Source organism: Vidua macroura, chromosome 1 (assembly GCF_024509145.1).
Source record: "Vidua macroura isolate BioBank_ID:100142 chromosome 1, ASM2450914v1, whole genome shotgun sequence".
Lineage (NCBI taxonomy): Eukaryota > Metazoa > Chordata > Aves > Passeriformes > Viduidae > Vidua > Vidua macroura.
The window spans coordinates 84,930,330-84,950,509 of NC_071571.1; the positions used below are offsets into that span (position 1 = coordinate 84,930,330).

The window sequence follows — 20,180 nt, forward strand, 5'->3', positions numbered from 1 at the left end:
TGGTTACAATTCAACTCACTGGCAAGGATTTTGCTACTGCAGCTGGGCTATATAACAACAGGTTTTGTAATTTTTTTCTTCATAGTTTGACTTTCCCACCTGCACCTAAAATAAAACTTGGCAACACAGAGAAAGCCAGTTAATTACCTCATCTTCACTTATACTTCACTGCTTGTTACTGCTGGTGGTGGTTTTGCTCCCATGTTTTCAGAAGATCAGTTGCCAGCTGTGAGATGTGCTGCCAGGCAAACTTGATGTGGGTGGATTCCACTGTGCGGGAACAAATAGCAAAACGTAGCACAAACTTCTCTCGGAGGTGGCACGGGACCAGATGGATCTTCTTGGCATCATTTATGCTTTTTAGAAGTGCCTCGTTTAGTTCATTTGAGCCCTGAAATCATTGTAATTCAATGGATATGGCAATGAATTTCAGAAACAATTCTGGAAAATGTAAATCCCACCAAGCAGCCCAGCTCAAGTAACACCAGTAATGAGCAGTCACCTTCTCATCTCTCACTGCTTTGCCATCAAAGAATCACAAAAAGATGATGATGTAAGGGAGAAGTTTTGAGCCACAAAGAGATTTAGGGATTACCTTCAGTTTAGAAGCAGTGTTCACACTGGGGCATTTGTGATAGCTGACTGCCTTTGTGTGACCTAAGGTCATGAGCTATGTTAAAAGCATTCATTATTGTATCTGTGTTATTACACTCTTCTTGGATCTAATCAAACAAACATGGGAGGAGGTTTTGCAGTGAACTATACTAACTTTCCTCACTTAAGTATGGCTGCTGTGAGAGATTCTTTTGAATATTAAATCTTACTCTTAATTAAAAAATGTTTAAGGTAATATATCCCTTGTGTAAGTAGGGATAAGATCAGTGGAAACCCTATAAAGGTATTTGCCTCAAATTCTTTAAGAGTTACCTACCACGGAATCCATCAGAGGAAGTATTTTAGGTATTTTAGGTATTGTGCAACCTTTACTCTCTCTATTACACTGGTGGCAACACACAATTGAAAGAGATTCTGGGATCATCTGCATTTTGATCACAGTGCCCCCTTACTGAGCACTGACTGTGGAAAAAGAGTGGCAAATGGACAAATCCCTCTGTTCAGCAGCAGTTGTGTTACTGTGGCAGCACTGCTCTTCTTGAAAACATCCTGACCAGAAAACACCTTCTCTCAAATCCGGGCAATTGTGACTTTCCTGCTTAGCCTTTTCCATATAAAACCAAAGCATAAGGCAGACAGTTTCCTATTGGCAGCAAGGATAAATGTATCATTCTCACATTTTTAGATCATATTAAGAATTAAGAGTTGAACCCAAGTCAAAACCTTGTTCTGTCGTAGCACAAGTTATTACGAATTTAGTTTGAAGTACTAAAATTCATGGCTTAGCCTTACTCTTCCAGGAGATATTTATGTGTCTGAAATGCTCCTAACTAAGAAAATGGACCAACTTTGTTATTTTGTAAGTCCCCACCCATTACAGGTCAGTCACTGCTGACAATGATGTCCTGCTTTCTTATCAAAGGCAATGCATTATTAAAATGACAATCCTCGCCTTTAATATCAAATGCACAGCACTGACTTTCAGGCAATACAAGCAGTTATATGATGTTAAGCTGGCAGGAGTGAAGGGAGGAAGAAGAAAAGATTCATTTATCTTTCTTCTGTTCTACTCTCACAGCTCCCCCTTAGGGCTGCTGTGACACTCGGGTGTCACGTCAAATTGAAGTTGGTAGTGACTAATCCTCTCCCAGAGCTTTGAGAAGGCAGCTTTGATTGAGTCTGTGAGCTTCAATATGACAGCATTCTCACCCCCTTGGAGAAATTACTAGCTTGACTTGTATTCATCTGCAGTCATGACAAGGAGGCCTAAAACTAACCCTTTGGCATGACATATTTGATGAAATAATTATAATATGAAAGTCATAGGTAATTAGTCCATTTGCTCAACAGTGTGAAAGGCAAAAAAATTAAAAGTTACAGCTAAGCAAAAAAATTAAAAAGGGCTTCTCAAGAACAAAGGAAGTAAGAAAAAAATATTTCATACTTTTACAGCTGTGCAGCATTATACAGTTCAAGTCCCCTGACCATTAATTCTACTATAACTACATAAAAATTACAAATATCCTGCTTCTAAGATATATCTTAATATGAATTATAAAAATGACAGATTTTTGAAGGAGTGTATAAAAAGCAAATAAAGCTGTTAAAATAGCTATAAAACCTCCTAATTTGAAAGCTTGCTAGATTTTTTTTTTTTTTTTTTTTTTTTTTTTTTTTTTTTTTTTTTTTTTTGTATCAGGTAAGCCAGAAATAAAACCACTGCTCTTTTAACACTGGTTTTCAGTGGAATCAGGCCTTTATTCTACAACTTGTCCAAAGATTTCTTTGCTAAAGGTCCAATATTTACCTCCTATTGTAAAATTGTCTTTCCCTTTGGATGTGATTTCTTCCTCTGAATCATGAGGGACAGGAGAACAGATGTAGATGAGCTACTGGTCTGATCAAAAGTGACAATTCCTGTGTTGCTATGCTCTACTTCACCAGAACTGTTCCTTCAAAGTAAATGTAGAGCACTGAGTAACAGCTGTGTCTGGATCTGCAAAACTAGTGTTTGCTTGTTCCATGTGAGAAAGCAGACTGCAACCAACATTTTGTTATTGAGCAATAGAAGCCACAGAATCTATCCCTCAACATCTTTTAAAAGTTATTGTTAGGAAAGAGATTATATTTGTGTTTTCATTGACTGAAAAAAACTGCATTCTGTAATCTGTCTGATCCCTTAAACGCAGGATCTTTTTAAATTTTATTTTAAACTCTATAAATTCAAACAAAACCATTTTCCTATTCCAGGTGAACTCACCATTACTTTATTATTTACTTGTTAGCTTCTTCAACCACTTGCATCAAGCTCAGATAACTGGGGCAACTGAATGACTGAGAAAAGAATTTGTTAAAAATAAACTACCCAGAAGGAGAGAAGATGTGCTTGCAAGCCTACAGAATAGCTAAAGCTCATTTAGGTATCATGTTAGCTAGAAAAACACTAGTGCTGATATTGTTATTGTTGCTTGGTAGCAGATTCAATGTTACAATCCAGTCCTCTGCAAGGCTTTAGCTGCAAGCTCCTCTAGAAAATTACTTTACCTAAACTGAGACACTGATCCCCTTTTAATGGCTGATTGAAACAAATGGGCTTTCCTAACTACTGCAGCTTTTATGCTCCAAGTGCAGAATGAATTTTCTAGTTTCCATTGGGCAAGGTGTCCACATCAATGAACTTGGCACTTTGAGAGATTTTGGAGAATAAAAGGCCAAACAGGGCAAAAGAATAATGTTCAGCAATAAAAAGCAGACCAGGAAAGCTGGTCTCCCATGTAACCTGTTCTTAAACACATCTTACTTCAGTTTTCCCAGTTTTACCATCAAATTTTATAGATGAAAAAACAGTCTTTAAAGAAAACAATAAAATAAGTATTTAGTGCTCTGATTTTTATCTTAGTATTTTTAAAATAAAATTTAATATTAAATATATATACATAAGAAATTAACTTGACAAGAAAAATTAATACACACTCATCATATTCAGAAATCTAGGGAAATATACTAAAACAGTCATCTTTATCAAAGCTCATCACACATAGAATGTAAGTAATTTTATGTGACTGGTTTAAACATTTGTTTGCCTTGACTGTATGTTTCCATGCCTTATTATGCTTTAATTTCTTTAAGATTTGATTCAGTTTTTTTAAAAATTGTCTAAAGCTTTTTTTCTTTCATCTGCTTTGTTCTAAACAAACTCGCTTTACTTTCCTTAAAAAATAATCAAGTATATTAACTACAAAGACTGTATTCAGTTGCAGGTTCTGGTGTTACTGTAAGCCATGAGAGAAGAAATACATCTTAGCTGCCTTACCTTCAGCCGGAAGCAGACCAGTCCCAAAACAACCTCAGCACAGATCTCAAACCTTTCATCCTGAAGGACTAAGTGTTCAAACTGATGCGACAGTCTAACGTGCTGAGAAGAGAAAGAGTATCTATATTGAATACATTTGATTCACCAAGAGAAAAGGTGTGCTGAAGTATTTTCCATTCCTTTGCTCTGTTCCTTCTGCTGCTGTGTGATAATATTCACATATTGCCATCTGTTTGTGTTAAATTCCATCCCATTTATGACTTCCAGAGACCATATGGAGCCATTGCTGTATTGGTATCTCAGACTGTCTTAGGCAGTGCTGGTCTACTTCTTGAGACACTTCAGCACAATTTGGTATGATACCACATTAAGAGTAAATAATTTTAATAATTCTCCTTTAGGTTTTATACCACTGTTAGTTTTGGCTGGGAATGGCTAAAAGTCCAGGAGTCATTAGAGGGAAAGGGGGAAGTGCACAGACATACAGGGAAAAATTGTCACAATTTCAGTGAAAATTGAGCTGGAAAGATACACTTTGTAGAATAGCTCACTAAATATGAGAAATCTGTGAAGAAAGGGAGAACTTGCTCACTATTCTGACCTGTGTGCTCAGGTTCAGTTGAAAAAAAAGTTGATGGCAGTATAATCCAGAAAATGGACAGCAAATCTCAGCAAACCTGTTGAGAAGTTACTGAGGCAAAAAAGGATGACAGAGGGCACCAAGCCAGAGCAATTACTTTGAAGCAGATGAAACCAAAATTCAAATAAATAGGATACTAAAAATTCAAATAAATAGGATACATACTAAAAACCAGCTGGGAAGTCTTAACATTACTCAGTGATACTTGCATACTTATAATGTGTTTTGCTTTGCTTTCTTTCAAAGAGAAAATTAATTTAAAAGCACTTTCAAAAAACCTACACATATCCTCATCAGATACCTGCAGTACCTTATCCAGTCCCCCTCCTACTGGCTATATCATCAGCTTAGTGTTCACTGTACTAGAAGAAGCCAAAAAACCAACCAAACAACCAAGCAAAAAAGGTAACAACAGCAAACAGCCATTTTTATTATAGTTTGTCTTCATGCAATAGCCAGTCTATACGAAAAATTATCTGAAATATCTAAAAATCGTGTTTAAAGATTTGTCAGCTTTTATATATTTGGGATTGCAAATAATTTTACAAAAATAAACAACTAAGCCCATGCTTTTGCACTTTGACTTTCCGTAAGTTCAAGGTCAGCTATTAAACAAAAATGAAATGTATCACTTTGGGTCAAGGTTAAATGTGGAATGTATCATCTCACAGGAACTTCTTCCAAAAGGACAAGGCAAAACAGAAATTACAAAAAAGGGAAGAAAAAGAAAAAAAAAGCCAGCAGATTTTGCAATCTTAATTATAGCTTTCTGGTGTTTTTTTATTTCTTAAAATAGAAAAACATCGTTTAGATCAAATCAAAATATTTCTTCAAAACCTTCATATTGGGCTTATTGGTACCCTCTGTAACCAGCCAATTTTCCTGTTGTTACCACTTCTGCTCTGCTGTTTGTTACATCCATTTACCATCTCCCTCTAAAATTAGCCTGAAAGCTCTTTGAGTCAGGAATGAGACCAATAAAATCCTCAATCCCTTCCAAGGCATTAGAACGTTCTGCTAATACAAAGAGCATGAATTTACAGCTGTGAAATCCAACCAGAAGTATCTGCATACATACAGATACTTGTATGCCTAATAAGTGCGTGAAAAACATATGTGAAATAGTCACAAGTGGTGTAATGGTCTTTTACTGTCTCCTCCTATCCTCATGTTCTATAGCTTTTTAACCAAACATGTCTTTTACATGGCTCCATAAAATTGTGCACTGCATGTACCGTGTCTTGGAAATCAAAGCCATAAAACAAATCATTAAGAATTTCACAACTGTCCAGCTGAATGTAATCACCAGCTGAATTTCATCAAAATTTATCTGGGTAAGAATTGAATAAAGCAAACATTTAAGATCTGGCTTACTGTGAGAAGTTTGCACAAGAAAACTCCAGACCCAAGCTGTGCATTTTATAGCAGGTACTTATGTCCATTTCTTGAACTAAATAATTTTTCATGAATTTGAAAGAAATAAAAGCAAGGGAAAAGAGAAAAATTTTAGGTAAGTCACAAACCAAAATTCTGGAGGTATTTTGCACTCATGTCTGGATGCAAATACTTTCATTCACAGCAAGTCTTAACAAACAGCAATAATTTGTAAAGACACTGGGGGGCACCAAGCGTTTTAGGTTTTACTGAACTGGAATGAGAGAAAGTGGGGATTTAACTGGAGTTTCACGTGTATAACTTTGCATAAATATAGTTACCAAAGGCCTTGCACCTTTGAACCATAAGCTGTTATCCTGAGTTGCTCTTACAAAGATTGCTGCAACATTAAAGTTAAATATTATTAAGCCAGGAAGGTGAAGTTCTGTGGAACTGCTGGGCATTTAGGCATCACACATGCCTCTCTAAGTCCAAAAGCTGTATCCATGCTCTGGACATAAGCGTGGCAATAATTCACAGGAGGACACGTGTGGCTTTAGTGCTTCAGCTTTTCAAGACAGGCAGGTACACTGTGGAAACAAAACTGCAGGCACTGAAACTAAGGATAGGAAAAAAGGAGAAGTAAAAGACTGACAGGCTGTTCCTCAGTTTTCTGCTGAATGTGTACATACCAAGCCTGACCTCTGGATATCTTAATCCTCCAAGTGCTTTTGATTTTGACATCTTTTTCAAGTTGTGTCCCTAGCACCATTAACTTGAAGTTGGCATTCAAATATTATTTAACTTTTCAAAATTATTTTATGTAGAACTCTTATTTGATTTAACAGAAGTGTGGACATAAGCCAACCAACTCATATACTGTTTCTAGAACTACCATTTGAGCAATCCCTCCATCAAGTAAGTTCTCAGAGTGGAATCACATGGACTGTGTGTGTATCCTGAAGTATCTTGGTATATAGGAACAAAATAACAGCCCCAGTCTTTGTAGTGCAATTTAGCTGATTGAAAAAAAGAGGCTTGTTATGTGTCACTATTATCTCAGGTAAATAACCTTTGCTCTTCTCCAGAAGAGCGAGAAAGGAAACAAGGGATCTAATTAATTTGGTTATTCTGGATTAAGGGAAATGTCTTACATAATCAGTAATAGGAGCAGTAAACTTGTGAGACACTAAGATGTGGTCCTTGTTTTAAAAAATCTGTATTTTCCTATGTATGCCTGTGAGTAAATAACTATAATTATGAATATAAATTTAAATGCTTCTGCATTGAAGTGTTCAAGCTGAATTTTAATTTTTGGGCAATGCCTTCAAGAGCTAAAATAGCTTTTGATTGCAGGCAGTTTCTCTGAAGTATCAGAGTACACTACTGTGTATATGCAGATAAGCATACTGCCCTAGTCTTGATCACTTCATACTTTTTCTTCTATAAATTTCACTTCTTTGCCTGCCTTAGCCTGCCTCCCACTACACTGAAGGGAAATGCTGTCAGAAGAGTCTTCTTAGCAGCCACTTGGACTGTGCCACTCTCCAGTTCAAATACTATCTCTAGTGTTGCTGTTCTTTACAGTTCCAGTTTCTTGGACTCTACTGTTAATTTTTAATGGCATTCATTTTCCCCAGTACACTGATTACTTCTGGTCCTAAGGAGCATTCAGCTGAGTCAAAATGTTCATAGGGACTGCATACAAAAACACACTAACTCCTAAATTTCTGAAATTACTTCTGATGTCTTTGAGAAGACTTAAGCCAACAAAGGAATAATAAAGAGATGGTCAAGCGGTTTGCAAATGAGCTATTTACAAATGGACCGTTTAGATTTCACATTTATATGCACTCTGGTTGGCATCAGTCCAGAAGACTGTTGTTGTTGAGCTTGCCCTCTTTTTACATCTCCTCTGTGGCTTTAGGACTTAACTCCAAAATTTGTATTTGTCTCTCCCCACATCCTTCAAAGATGACTATCCTCCCTTTACCACTGCTTTAAAACCTGTACTTTGCAATAGATTAATATGATATGCTGTGTGTGAAGAGAGTGCATAACTGGAATGTTTGGAAAACAAAAAAAGTTAATGCATCTAAATCCAAGTCACACATTCTCATCTCCTGGGAATATTTTACTTCCTAAATGCCATCCTCAAGCAAGTGCCAAGTTGCAGTGGTTATCCTGTCTTTTTGATGTAGACCTTAAGGCTGCAAACACAACAAATATATATTCCTTAAAATATACTAGTAAAAGAGAGGGAAAAATAATTTCTGTGACAGTTTACATCAAGAAAAAAAAGTTTTTGAAGAGATAGTTACAGATGTCTTTGGTCTTCCACAGAGAAACTTGCTACCACACAACAAACAGGGTGGGTTCTTAAGGATCTACAGTGTTTTTTCCCTCTATATCATGTCAGAAGCTCATCTCCCGAAAATCTCAAATCCCTTTTAAGTAACACCAGGCTGCAGAAAAGAAGCCTAACTAGAAATGTATAAACACTACACACACAGATCTTCCTAGAGTTTTCCATGACTTAGGAGCAAACCTAGGCACCTCCTTTCCCAGATTCCAGCCCAAGGAGCTGCTTCAAACCTCCATTCTTCTGCCCGACTCTGTTACCCTTTCCTGGGGGCAACTCCTTAATAACACAAGAGATACAGAGACCACTTCTTCCTGCTTCCCCAGCTGCAGCCCTCTGTTCTCCACTGGAAGGTTGCAATACCTGCCTCTGTCACTGTTCCTAGGTCTCTTCTCGTTCCACCTATGTCCACTCTATCACACACTCAAATGCATCTCCAAATCATCAAATGCCACTTCAGAAGTAATTCTGGCACCTACAGGGCTTCCCTTAAAACCAGCTAAAAGTCCCAAGTACACAGGAGACAGTACCAGCCTGGGAGCAGGAACTGGCTGTGATGCCTTGGCCAGCAATGGGAATATAAAAACTGTTATTTGCAAGATGCTACAGCATGTTTAAAAGAAAGCAGCTTCTCAAGGCCAGGCATGGGGATGAGCAATGCTAGAGTTCAGCTAACAAGTGAAGCTAAATTCCAAATTATTTTGCATTTGGAAACTTGTCTGTAAGTATGAAAATTTAATCCAATGTCAGACTCGTTTAGATACTTCATTACTACTCTACCAAAAGAAAAGTCATCACAATCTACCCTCATTTTCCCTTGCTGTTCCACCACAGGGTACCCAAGAAGGCTCATGTTAATTCCTGAGAAGACAGGAAAAAATACAAGATAAAAACCACATTTTTAATTTTTATTTTCCAACTAGTGATACAATTTTATCAACAGATCTGAAAACCCATGAGAGATATCTTAAACTCTGCTATAGAAGAAATGAAATGCAATTATTTCTTGAAATTTAAATTCAAAAGAGGCTTGCTGGAGATAGAAATTACTTTCTTTTTTTTTAAGATGCTTTGGAACCCATGAATCAGCATTCATTGTGGGTGGGTAAGGAGGATTGGGGAGAAATTAACTTAATGGTTCCAATTTGGAGATGTATACAGTGAGAAAAATTATCCCTCTTGTCTTTTCATAACTTATTTTTACATCTGTACTGAAGAAAAATTTAGTCCTTAGAAATATAAACCAAACACACTCATTTCAACAAGCCCTTGCAAATCTTAGCTGTCTGAATTACCTTTACAAATGAGGAAACATACAAGGGTTTTACTTTGGAGTCAATATCTTTAAGAAAAGATTCATTTGCTTAGCTTTCCTGAACTGAATTGTCACAGAAGATATCAAAGCTTGGTCCTCAGCTATGATTCTATGAAGACAAGCAGCTTTTGGCAGGACAATCAGGGAGATATGTAGGAGACAGGGAAAGAGGGAATCTTTTGAATGTAAATACTGATCTGTGCAAACCGCCCTGACAAAAGGCCATGGAATTGATATGAGGCTTCCAAAGCTTTTCTTAGGAAGTCTGTTTAGTACCAAAACTGAAAGGAATATGTGTCTGCAAGGAATTTGGTATGCTAGGCTAGGCCCTTAGCTAATGGATATTTTTGTAAATATTTAGAGCCAAGTCATGGATCTCCCCCCACTAGAGGTTTCCCTGAACTTCATAGAGATGGAAAGGTATGCTTGAATTTGACTTTACTGCTGCAGAGGAGGTACAGCTATAATTTAGACAGGTGCCACATGTGTTTTTTTAGTGATTAAAAAGCCTTCTTTTTTTCATCAAGAATAAACTTAGTACTTATAACAGTATCAACAGACTGTAAATTGTACACATTCTTTTTTTAACAAAAATATATTTTAGACAGGGAAAAAAGCAACAGCAGAGGTAGACATGCCAAATAAGTCACTGTATCCCTTAATCATTATCTAAACATCCTATCAATTCATGCACATTAATAAAATAAAGAAGTAATGAATATCCACGTGTTTCCACAATAAAAACATGGATGTGCTCTGGCTTGATTTGAGAGGGAACTATGGTACCATACTGTAGAAGTTCCAAATTCCGAGATGTTTCTTTCCTAAAGATGAGCACAAAATGAACGGCACCTTTGATCTGGCCATGACACGAAATGCTGACCTTACATGGGGCAAATGAGCAGCACCCTTATTGAACTGAGCTGCCTAGAACTGTTTCCTGCGCTTTCTGACGTGTGCAGAAGTCACGGAGAGCAGATAGGCAGCCAGCTCATTTTCCCTTGCCGTCCCACCACAGGGTACCCAAGAAGGCAATTCCCAGTCACCTTGCGGATGTGCTCCTGCAGCCCCTTGACCCCGTACATCCTCAGTACGAACCAGAGCTTCAGGGAGCGGAACCTCCTGCCCAGGGGGATTTGCCAGTGCTGCAACCCAGAGAGAAGAGCCCGTGTCAGAGGTCACCACTGCAGTGACACAGCAGAAAGGATGCTCTGCCATGGTTTTGAAGTGAACCACATCACCACACATCCTATGGGCAGTTGCTGGAGGTGGATGAAATAATAAAAGAAATATCTATTCCTGGTTTATTAATCCCTGTTTATTAACACCATTTAATACTCAAAATTTTCAAGTTAAAATTGGCAAAGGAGGTTGGAGTCAGAATGGAAGGGTCACGAGGCAAATCAAATTTTCTTTGTGCATGCTGAATTCTCCTTAAAGGCTTTAGAAAAACAAGTATCTGAGAAACTCATGTACGTTGGCTTGTTTCAAGTTGTGGGGCTAGCATCTACAAAGGCACGTTTTCCATTTCAAAACAACAGTGTTTCCATGGTAAAAGATTAAAATAGAGATGCTTTTAATTTTTTTAAATTGTGTTAGTCACTATGTTAAAGAAAAAAAAACACCAAACCCACAACTTTAGAAAATTTCTTTGTACTGCCTAAATCTAAAGATATTGCACATGCAATGCAATTTCTGCCTTTAAACAATTATTTTTTTTTCAAAAAACAAAAAAAAACCACCAAATTTCTGTGTGAGGAATGTTAAAATATTTAATGAGCTGCATCCTTCTTGTAAAGAAATATAAAGTTCGGAAGTTTATGATAGTAAAGGAAATATTTAGGAAAATGAAGTCCTAAAAATACCAGTACATACAAGTAGTAGTATTAATTATTACATTGATGCTGTACTTACCCGATAATCTGTTACAAGACCTGGAAATTAAAGAAAAAATGTTCACATTGCATCATCATCACAACAGCCAAAGACTTCAGTCATTCTAATGTTATTGAAAAAGCTGTATCTAAGCTATCCTTTACATCTGCTACAAGCTTCAGCATCATCAGTGTCAACAGGACCACTAAATATCTAGCTGGGTATTTGGCAGCATGTTAAATGAAGGTGCTTGTAATAACCTTCATTCCTTAGCTAGTCAAAATCAGCCACTAACAAGCAGTTTACAGAAGAAACACTATTTTCCTTTCTGTTATACTGCAGATACTATGGAGATGACAGATCAAATATGTTTATTTTCTTCCTGTACGGAAAACAAGCAGTAGATAAAATAACTATTATTAATTTTGGTTTAAACAGTTTGCAGAATCCCCAGACTCACTTCATAACTCATTCTCTGCTGTGAAATGTCATTGCCTTTATTGTAGTGAACTGGTAACATTCTTTAAAGTAATCAAATTCTAAATACATTTTATACTCATACATATATTTGTAGCTAATTCTTCAGGATGTCTAGAAAAGTGACTGAAAAAATTGACTCAGAATTTGACCTGTTCCTGCTTGGAGAATAGTATTCTGCAATTTTTAATGGTTTTTCTTTTGATGGAGTGAAAGCCCCTTACACAGATGGACTAAGCCACAAAGCAGTCCAGGAAGACAAGCAGAGGGCATTATTAGCTGTTCTTTACGTAAGCACACAGTGTCAGGATTCACCTACCTTTTCTTTGAATCAAGGAATTCAACTAATTTCACAGTAAAGTAAACTTGAACAAAGTCAGTTACTTGCTGTAAGTCAGTAACAGAAATTAAACTGACATAATATTTAAAGCACTTCTCTAGGAAGCATCTGCTTAGCTTCCTTATTCTGCTTAATTTCTCTGCATTGTAGTATAAGCTTCACAGGAGAGCATGTACTTGGATTCCTTGGGAAAATGCTAAATGCTCTTGGAATTGTTAATTGGAAAACTGAACTGTAGCTTCTGAATTTGACCAGTATATGCCATTTACATAATTTTCAGCCTTTATGTTTTCTAGGAAAAAAAGACAAACAACTTTTTTTCTCTGTTACAAGCTCTCTTGCCAATGTTCTCTCATTTGCAGCCAAAACATAGGAAAAAACATGGTCCTTCTTTCTCTGTAACAGAAGGCCATTAGGTTCTTTAACCTGTCACTATGTTGGTTTCCAGATGGTAAAAAAACACAAATCCACAAAACAACCAAAAATCATTAACCTGTTCCTGGTCTTCTAGAAATGAATGTGGTTGTCTCTGCTTGGTAATGAGGAAAATTGATAACATTCATATTCTTCTGCATTGTAGCAGAATTCTGTTTGATAGCTGCAAGACTGGTAACAAAGAGAGTAAAGCAACTGGTGACAGATAAATAATCCTACGCTCCTGTAAGGGGCTATGTCTAATGATCCACAACAACGCCTTTCACAAGCTGTGAAGCAGAATGTAATCAATGATTAGTGCTTGATTCCTTGATTACAAGCCTTAGTCTTACATCTGTATTTAACCAGGAGGAATTGCATTGTGGGAGTGTATATGGTGTTCACAATAGAGTTTAAAGCTGCACTCTTCTAACACTGCCATGAGGATTTGACCTATATCCTGGGTTGCCAGGCAAGCTAGTATAATCTTCCTGGTGTGGTGATGCAAATCACATAAAATTGTAATTAATGACAAAATAAAGACTCTCCCCTTGGGGACACATATAATTGCCATATGGTTATTAGGAGTAATTGCTCACGGATAGAGATATTTTTCCGCTCATTTAAATTCTTGAGTGAGAGATGAGCGAATTCAGATATACCACTTCATTTACTTAGTAAACCAGGACAGGAATTCTCAGACCTGAGAATACTGAGAATTCAAGACCCTCCATTTGACAAGTCGTATTTTCAGGAGTGCTGACATCCCATAAATCACACAGGGGTCAATGGGGACTGTGGCACCTTCGTGTAGCAAATTTGACTGTGTTTATTGAAGGAGTAAGTGTGGGTTGGAAGTTTAACCAGAGGCATTTGCATTTGAAAAGTGTTGTCCAACTCCTTAGAAAATTGATATCACATGCGAATGGAGCATAGGAAAAAAATGGCATTCCTAGACTGCTAAAATTGGCTGATCTCCTTGAAACCATTATGTTAGATCACATATCATGCTATCCCACTTCTGAAGGCAAGATAAAAGCTAAAAAACTCTTTCTCCAACTAAGTGATAAAGTTTTCAGGTCAACTATGTGGCCTTACTGAAACTACCTGCTTTTAAGAAAGGTTTGGTTTTCTTCAGGTGTTATTTAACCCAGGTAAGACCAAAAGTTCTTGTATCAGTACTATCAGTTGCCCCAAGAACATATTTTCATTTTAGTTAAGGCTGGAATTTTTTCACCTGAAGACAAATATTTTTAATGTATATTATGTAAAAGCTAGTGCCTTAAGTGTATTTTCTGTTACATGTATATTCCATTAGAAAAGGCAAAAAAAAACCCCATGTATTTTTTATTAACAATTCGAGCCTTTAGAGGGTGAACAACAGCTCCAGAATTACTGCATGTTTCTGTTTACTGCACTGTTCTATGTTTGCATTCCTTGGAAATGGAGGAAAGGAATATAATTCAAGGTTTATGCCAGTTCAGGATTAAAGCACATGAATCCATTTTTCCTAGGGCTTTTTAGTGAATAGTGGAATTCTGGATGGTATTAATTTAAATGTCAATGAGTTCATAGCCATAACAGGGTACACTTCTGAACACAGACCAGCACTAGCAATTCCAGGAAAATGATGAGGTTGAGTATATGGTAAGACCTTCTACAGATGATTCACTCTCTTCAGAAAGTTATGAGGGAACTTCCGCCACATGTTGGCTCTGCACTGCTGTGACCTTCTTCACATATTCAGTTAAAAACTAGATGTGTAAAAATGAGCTTCAGGGGGGCAAATACAACTCTGCAGTTGCTAGGTATGTGCAAGGACCAGCACGAATCCATTAAGGAGCTTTGTACAGAGCCTGAGATTTTTAAGTTCTTTGTGAGCATTTTGCAAAGAGCTTTCATGAGCATCTTGTACAAAACAGATAGAACACTCTTACCGCCTTTCCCTAGAGCCAGTGTAAGAGCATGAAGGCTACAGCATAATGTCCCAGAAAGCTATCACTTAAAAGCAGAGCACAGACAGCAAACAGTTTACCCCTTCTTTTTAGTTTCAGGCAGTGTTTGGTCCTCACATGGGTTTCTGAAAAATTTGAATCAGAGCTTGCATGAATAACTAAGAAAAAAAATCACAGACCTTAGATTACCTAAAACCAAATCAGATCCTGAAATCATTCTGGAGAAAGATATGTTGGGGAAGAGAGGTTAAGGGACTTGTTACATAACACCCAATTCGTTTATCCAACAGCCAAAAGATAATAAGAATTTTCTCAACACTCCTGCGATCAATCAGTGGTAAGTCTGCAACTGGGGAAATACCAATACAAAAGTAGCAATGCATAATGCTTTATGAAATTACTTTCCTTGTATTGCTTTTAACTAACTAAAATCTCACTAGACATGTATTTGCACTTTAATGAGCTTAGCTCCCTAGAGCGCTTAGAAAATGGAAATGGCCTCCTAAACAACTTGGGTAGTTTAAGAATTGCCGTTTTCATCTTAAATCCTTTTTTTCCCCATTAAATACCAGAGTGCAAACAAAATAATAATAATCTCATTTAATTATAAAATTACCAGACTCCTGATGGTGATGCTGCAGGTAAAGAGGTTCTAATTTAAAGGCACCTATTAAATCTGATCTTTTTTTCACCCTGTATAAAAAAAGAAAGAAATCAAATTGAGAAATTTAAGAATAAAGACTTAAGGGATTAAATTTCCAGAAGAAATGAAGTCAAATTGAATGTGTTTAAACTGGCATATTTCCTGAGTACAGCCTGTGCCATTTTCAGTGCTTTTTCACAGCCGTATCAGTACTGTACTTACAAGCAGTTAAGTGTAAGGCTCAGCAGGAACGGGCAGCATGACTGCACGAGTGCATATTTAAAAACAGACAAGAAACAGACATAGAGGATCTTTTTATGGTGATAGACACTCACACCAGAATGTGAGACTAGCTGAAGCAATGTTAATGTTTGCAGTCAACAGAAGTTGTCTTGAAATTACTGCAGTACAAAGCTGCGTGGGAAGAGCTGTTGCTTCCTAAACATTGCGCAGAGCTGCGCTGAGGCTTTGGGGGTGCTGGCCACTGTCTCTCCATGCTGCTGTGGAAGTAGCAAGAGCAGCCACTGCAAGGGACAAGCCCCCAGTTCTGACTCAGACTCCCCTTTTTTACCACCCTGCCATTAGCTGGATCCAGTACACAATTCCTGACAGACATTCTACAGCACAATGTTACACTGAGAAGTGTAAATTGCTATTGCCAGCTAGAGGTGGCATGACTGGACTGAGGTTCAAAAGCCAGTGTGTCCCTTTTAGAGAGAATAAACTGTGTTTTGCCAGTAATTAATAATAAGATTTTTCTGGTTCCTGGTTCATGCTGAGTAAGACTGACTCACCTCCACAAATGTTGGGGTTTATAGAGGCAGAAGAAGAAGAAATAATAAATCATAAAAGGAAAGACTGCTACATTATTATGCCTATAAATACATCACAAAGTAAGCAAAAATTATATCAACACAGGGATACTCTAAAAGAAGAAAGGCCAAACCGTTTTTCTGTGTCTTAATGGTTAAATATAGAGTTGTAAATTTCTAAGTAATAATCTAATTTCCAATATTTTAGTGTGTATGTATAAATGCATAGGCCAGTACATGCTCCCACTCTCATTCACATTTAGACTGTGGTTATAAAACATCTTATTCAAACAAAAAAAAAGCCTTCCTCTCTCTAACGGTCAGGGAAGTACCAAGGTCAACAGCTAAGTATTCGCCTTCAGGTATAGGAAGTACATAGCTGAAAATAAGGAAACTTACGCATGTGAAAAATAGCGACAGCTTTTCAGATAAAATAAAATCAATGAATAACCTAATTATTGCTAAAAATGTCCTGTGGACAAAAGGAATAAAACAATAATTTAAAACAGGTTTAATTAGGATAATTATTTTAAACTAATTTTAGGTTGTTCTACTGTAGTTTATTTGAAATATATGATTACTTTGGTATATTTGTATTTCAGTAGCTCATTCTCTATGCAGCTAATCCAAGTTACAAGCAATGTCTTTAGATGTTTTGTGAGTGCTTTATTTCACCTCCTGTAAGATCCTGTATTAAACAATGGAAAGGGCAACTATTCTACAGCAATATCTAGCATAGAATACACAAAAATGACATGGAAGTTTCCATAGGGAGGGCATGCAGGAAGGGTGCTGCTGCATTCTGCAAGTCGGTCCGCACCTCAGTTAAGTCCTAAGTGCTCAGGAGGTCCCCACCAGAGTGCTCAATGCTCAAGGTCTCTGCCATAATGGTGGGTCCCCACCTCGGAGCCAAACCCAGTGTGTCGAGTGAGGCAGCCCCTGAGAAGTCTGATGCTGCCACTCAGACGGAACTGCTAAGGAAGGAGATGTCAGTACAGCTAGTAGCTTGCAATGGTTACTCAGATACTTCTCCTGGAGAAAAGGCTGGTACCTGCACAGTGTGCACAGGTGGATGACCTGTTGTCAGATGGCCGCATTACAAGACACAGATAACACAGGGCTGTGTGGTAGTGGAGGGACTCAAACAGAGGTAGATATCTGGCTCCAGAACCATACGTCTACAGTGGATAACACTGAGCTTGAGACACCTTGACCCTGGTGGTCAAAAAAAGCAGGGCTCCACCCTCCAACATTCAGAGCAAAATCAGGTATGATCCTTTGGAGGTTTTAGATGCCTGTGAGCAAGGCGAACAAGGAGAGCCTACATCAGGAGCCATACGGTGGTTATGGTAAAAAGAAAAGTCGAGTGATTGTTGTGGGTGACTCTGTTAAAGGGGCTCTGAGGCACACATTGACCAGCCTGAAAGAAGCTCCTTGACTACCTCTCAAGATGAAAATCATGGGGCTAGATGATCTTCAGAAGTCCCTTCCAACCCTAACGAATCTGTGATCCTGTGAATATGTATTTCACAAATTGTATCGGTAAACTAGGATTTTTTTAAGGCTGGATGTTATGCTAATAGACCAAGACCTAGCTTAAGTAGCACGGATTCACATATAAAGTATTCATAGTACAAAATGCACAACAAAACTGGTGAAATAAGTAATGAAAATCTGTGAGAAGTGACTCACTTGAATTGCATATCTGCAACCTTTAACTGCCTCACTCTATTTTGTGCATTTTTAATGACAGATAAAAGGGTGACCTCGTATTATGAACCAGCGGGAAAATTTCACTTCAGTTTGTGTTCAAGTAGATTGTTCAAGTTTGTTCAGCCGGAGTAGACAAGTGAAATACAGTTTCATTTCAAGCAGTCTTCAAGACCAGGCTGGATGGGGCTTTGAGCAACTTGGGCTAGTGGAAGGTGTCCCTGCCCATGACAGTAGGATTGGAAGTAGACGATCTTTAAATTCCCTTTCAACCCAAACTATTCTATGTTCTATGATCTACAGATAAGTATTTCTTGTAAGCACCTCCTTCTAATGACACTGAAACAGCCTTCCCAATCAAAAGTTAACACTTAAACCCCGAAAAGACTAATAAAAGTGAAAAATACCAAGACTTTGCAAGATTATTTTCACTCTCTCTGAATGAAGACACTTAGTCCTATTTTATAATATTCCAGAGTATCAACTAAACAGGTCAGGCAAAACTGACTGTAGATTCAAGACAAAGTCTCTAAAGGACTCTGATATTTGAATATAGAAAATACACCCTTCTTGGACTGGCTTTATTAATTTCCTTTTTATAGGAAATTGACTGCTCTTTTCTGTACATCAGGAAGTCTGAGAATATTTTACGAAAGGTTTATAATGAAATTGTCTCCAAATCTGAAACTACATCAGTGCCACATATTGCACTGAGTAGTTACATAATTACATTACAGATCTAATGGGTAGATTATTTTAATCAGCTTGCAGAGACAAGAAATGCAAGTGTTTATTGGGGAAAGTGCTGAGGAATCTGAGTTATTTTGAAGTCTGCCCATCAACAGAACTCAGATTACTTTGGTTCTGAAATGGTGTTCAGTGTTAACTGGACTCTGTCCATATTACCATAGTATCGTACTACATACTTTTCATGGATCCTCAGAGGAATATGTATCCTTCACAGGTACTTTTTCTTACCATTCTTTATCCTTTATTATTACTTTTCACCTTCTCAGGGAGTGTTACAGTTGGTAAGACAGGTGAATTTTGGACGTGGGTCTTAGCTGGACAATGGATTTGGTTTCAAGTCAAAGAGTTTAAGTGTACATTTATTCTGTACTAAGTGAATAACCCCTATACACAAATGCCTAGCTGACTTGAAGCCCAAGTAGTTATAATTGTGAAACTTTGAGTAAGGAGACGTTGCAAGGTCTCTTCAGAGTTTTCTACTGAAATCTTCCTACTTATGAAAAAAAAAGCATTTTATGCAATGGCTTATCTAAAAATAAAAACCAAAAACCCAACAAGAAACAAAATGCAGAAAAATATTTTCCTAAGTCTAAAGTCTAAGCTTTACTAGGAATAACCTAAAGTCACCTGAGATGGGAACTCACAGTGTGATTGTATATAATTTGTTTTACTGGAAAGCCAGGTAAAATGCCTTTAACAAAGTTCCACAGGGTTTTCAGGGAAAGCAGAATTAATAGAAATTAAACTGTTAGGGACTAGACTGTGGTTCCTCATTGTTCTACAAAAATTAAAGAGAATGATAGTGTATTGTCTAATTTGCAAGTGGCTATGTTTTTAACAATGTCTTTGAGTGATGAGAAAAACATAGGAGGAACTAGCAAAGGAGTTTGTTTCAACATCTTCCCACTTCCTTACATACAGAGACACAGCACGTTATGGGGTGCTGCCACTACGGATGAATTAGGGTCAAAATGTAAGCCATCTACCCTAAGGAAAAGAAAAAAACACAATGTATCGGAAGATTTAAAATGCCTACATTAGCTGAAATATTAAAGTAAAAAGTATAATATGTTACCTGAAAAGTCTACTTTGCCAGGGAAAAGAAAAGAGATGAAGGTTAACCAAAAGCAACTGAGTGATCAGTGTCTTACATTTATTCCTATTTTAAATAAGATGACCTATTTCTGGATGGTGTTTTGGAGTCTTCCTTTTTTTTCTTTTGCAAATTTTGTTCTATTATAACTGCAATTAATGTTTTCATTTATTTTGATAAATAGTCTGCATTTTTTGAATAGCTGTTTTGCTAACAAGTATCATTAATTGTGATGCTGGAAATAATTTAGTTTGGGACAAAATAGGATCATCTATGGAATGTTTTTAACAAACCCATGCTATTATTACTGCCATGATACTTTGCTTTGTGTGAAAGTATGTCTATGGGTTTCTATTTCAGAATCATTTAATATCAAAATGTCTCGGCTGTCATCTGGGAAAATTGAAAGTTGGTACAAAATTACATAAATAGGCCTTTTTGAAATCAGCCGCTTTTCATCAGCCAAATCTTGAACATTTTTAGAATGGCTTT

At 37.2% G+C, this 20,180-nt stretch overlaps 1 protein-coding gene across 1 annotated transcript in view; it reads right to left on the reverse strand.

Annotated features, from left to right (window-relative positions):
• DDC (dopa decarboxylase) overlaps positions 1-20,180 on the reverse strand; it is a 74,078-nt gene that overhangs the window by 2,392 nt on the left and 51,506 nt on the right. The window contains exons 11-15 of the mRNA XM_053989495.1: positions 15,297-15,373; positions 11,534-11,553; positions 10,666-10,764; positions 3,929-4,030; positions 148-391 (exon numbers count right to left, since the gene is read on the reverse strand). Coding sequence (XP_053845470.1) covers positions 176-391; positions 3,929-4,030; positions 10,666-10,764; positions 11,534-11,553; positions 15,297-15,373 — 514 coding nt within the window. The 3' untranslated portion in view covers positions 148-175. The remainder of the gene's footprint in view (positions 1-147; positions 392-3,928; positions 4,031-10,665; positions 10,765-11,533; positions 11,554-15,296; positions 15,374-20,180) is intronic.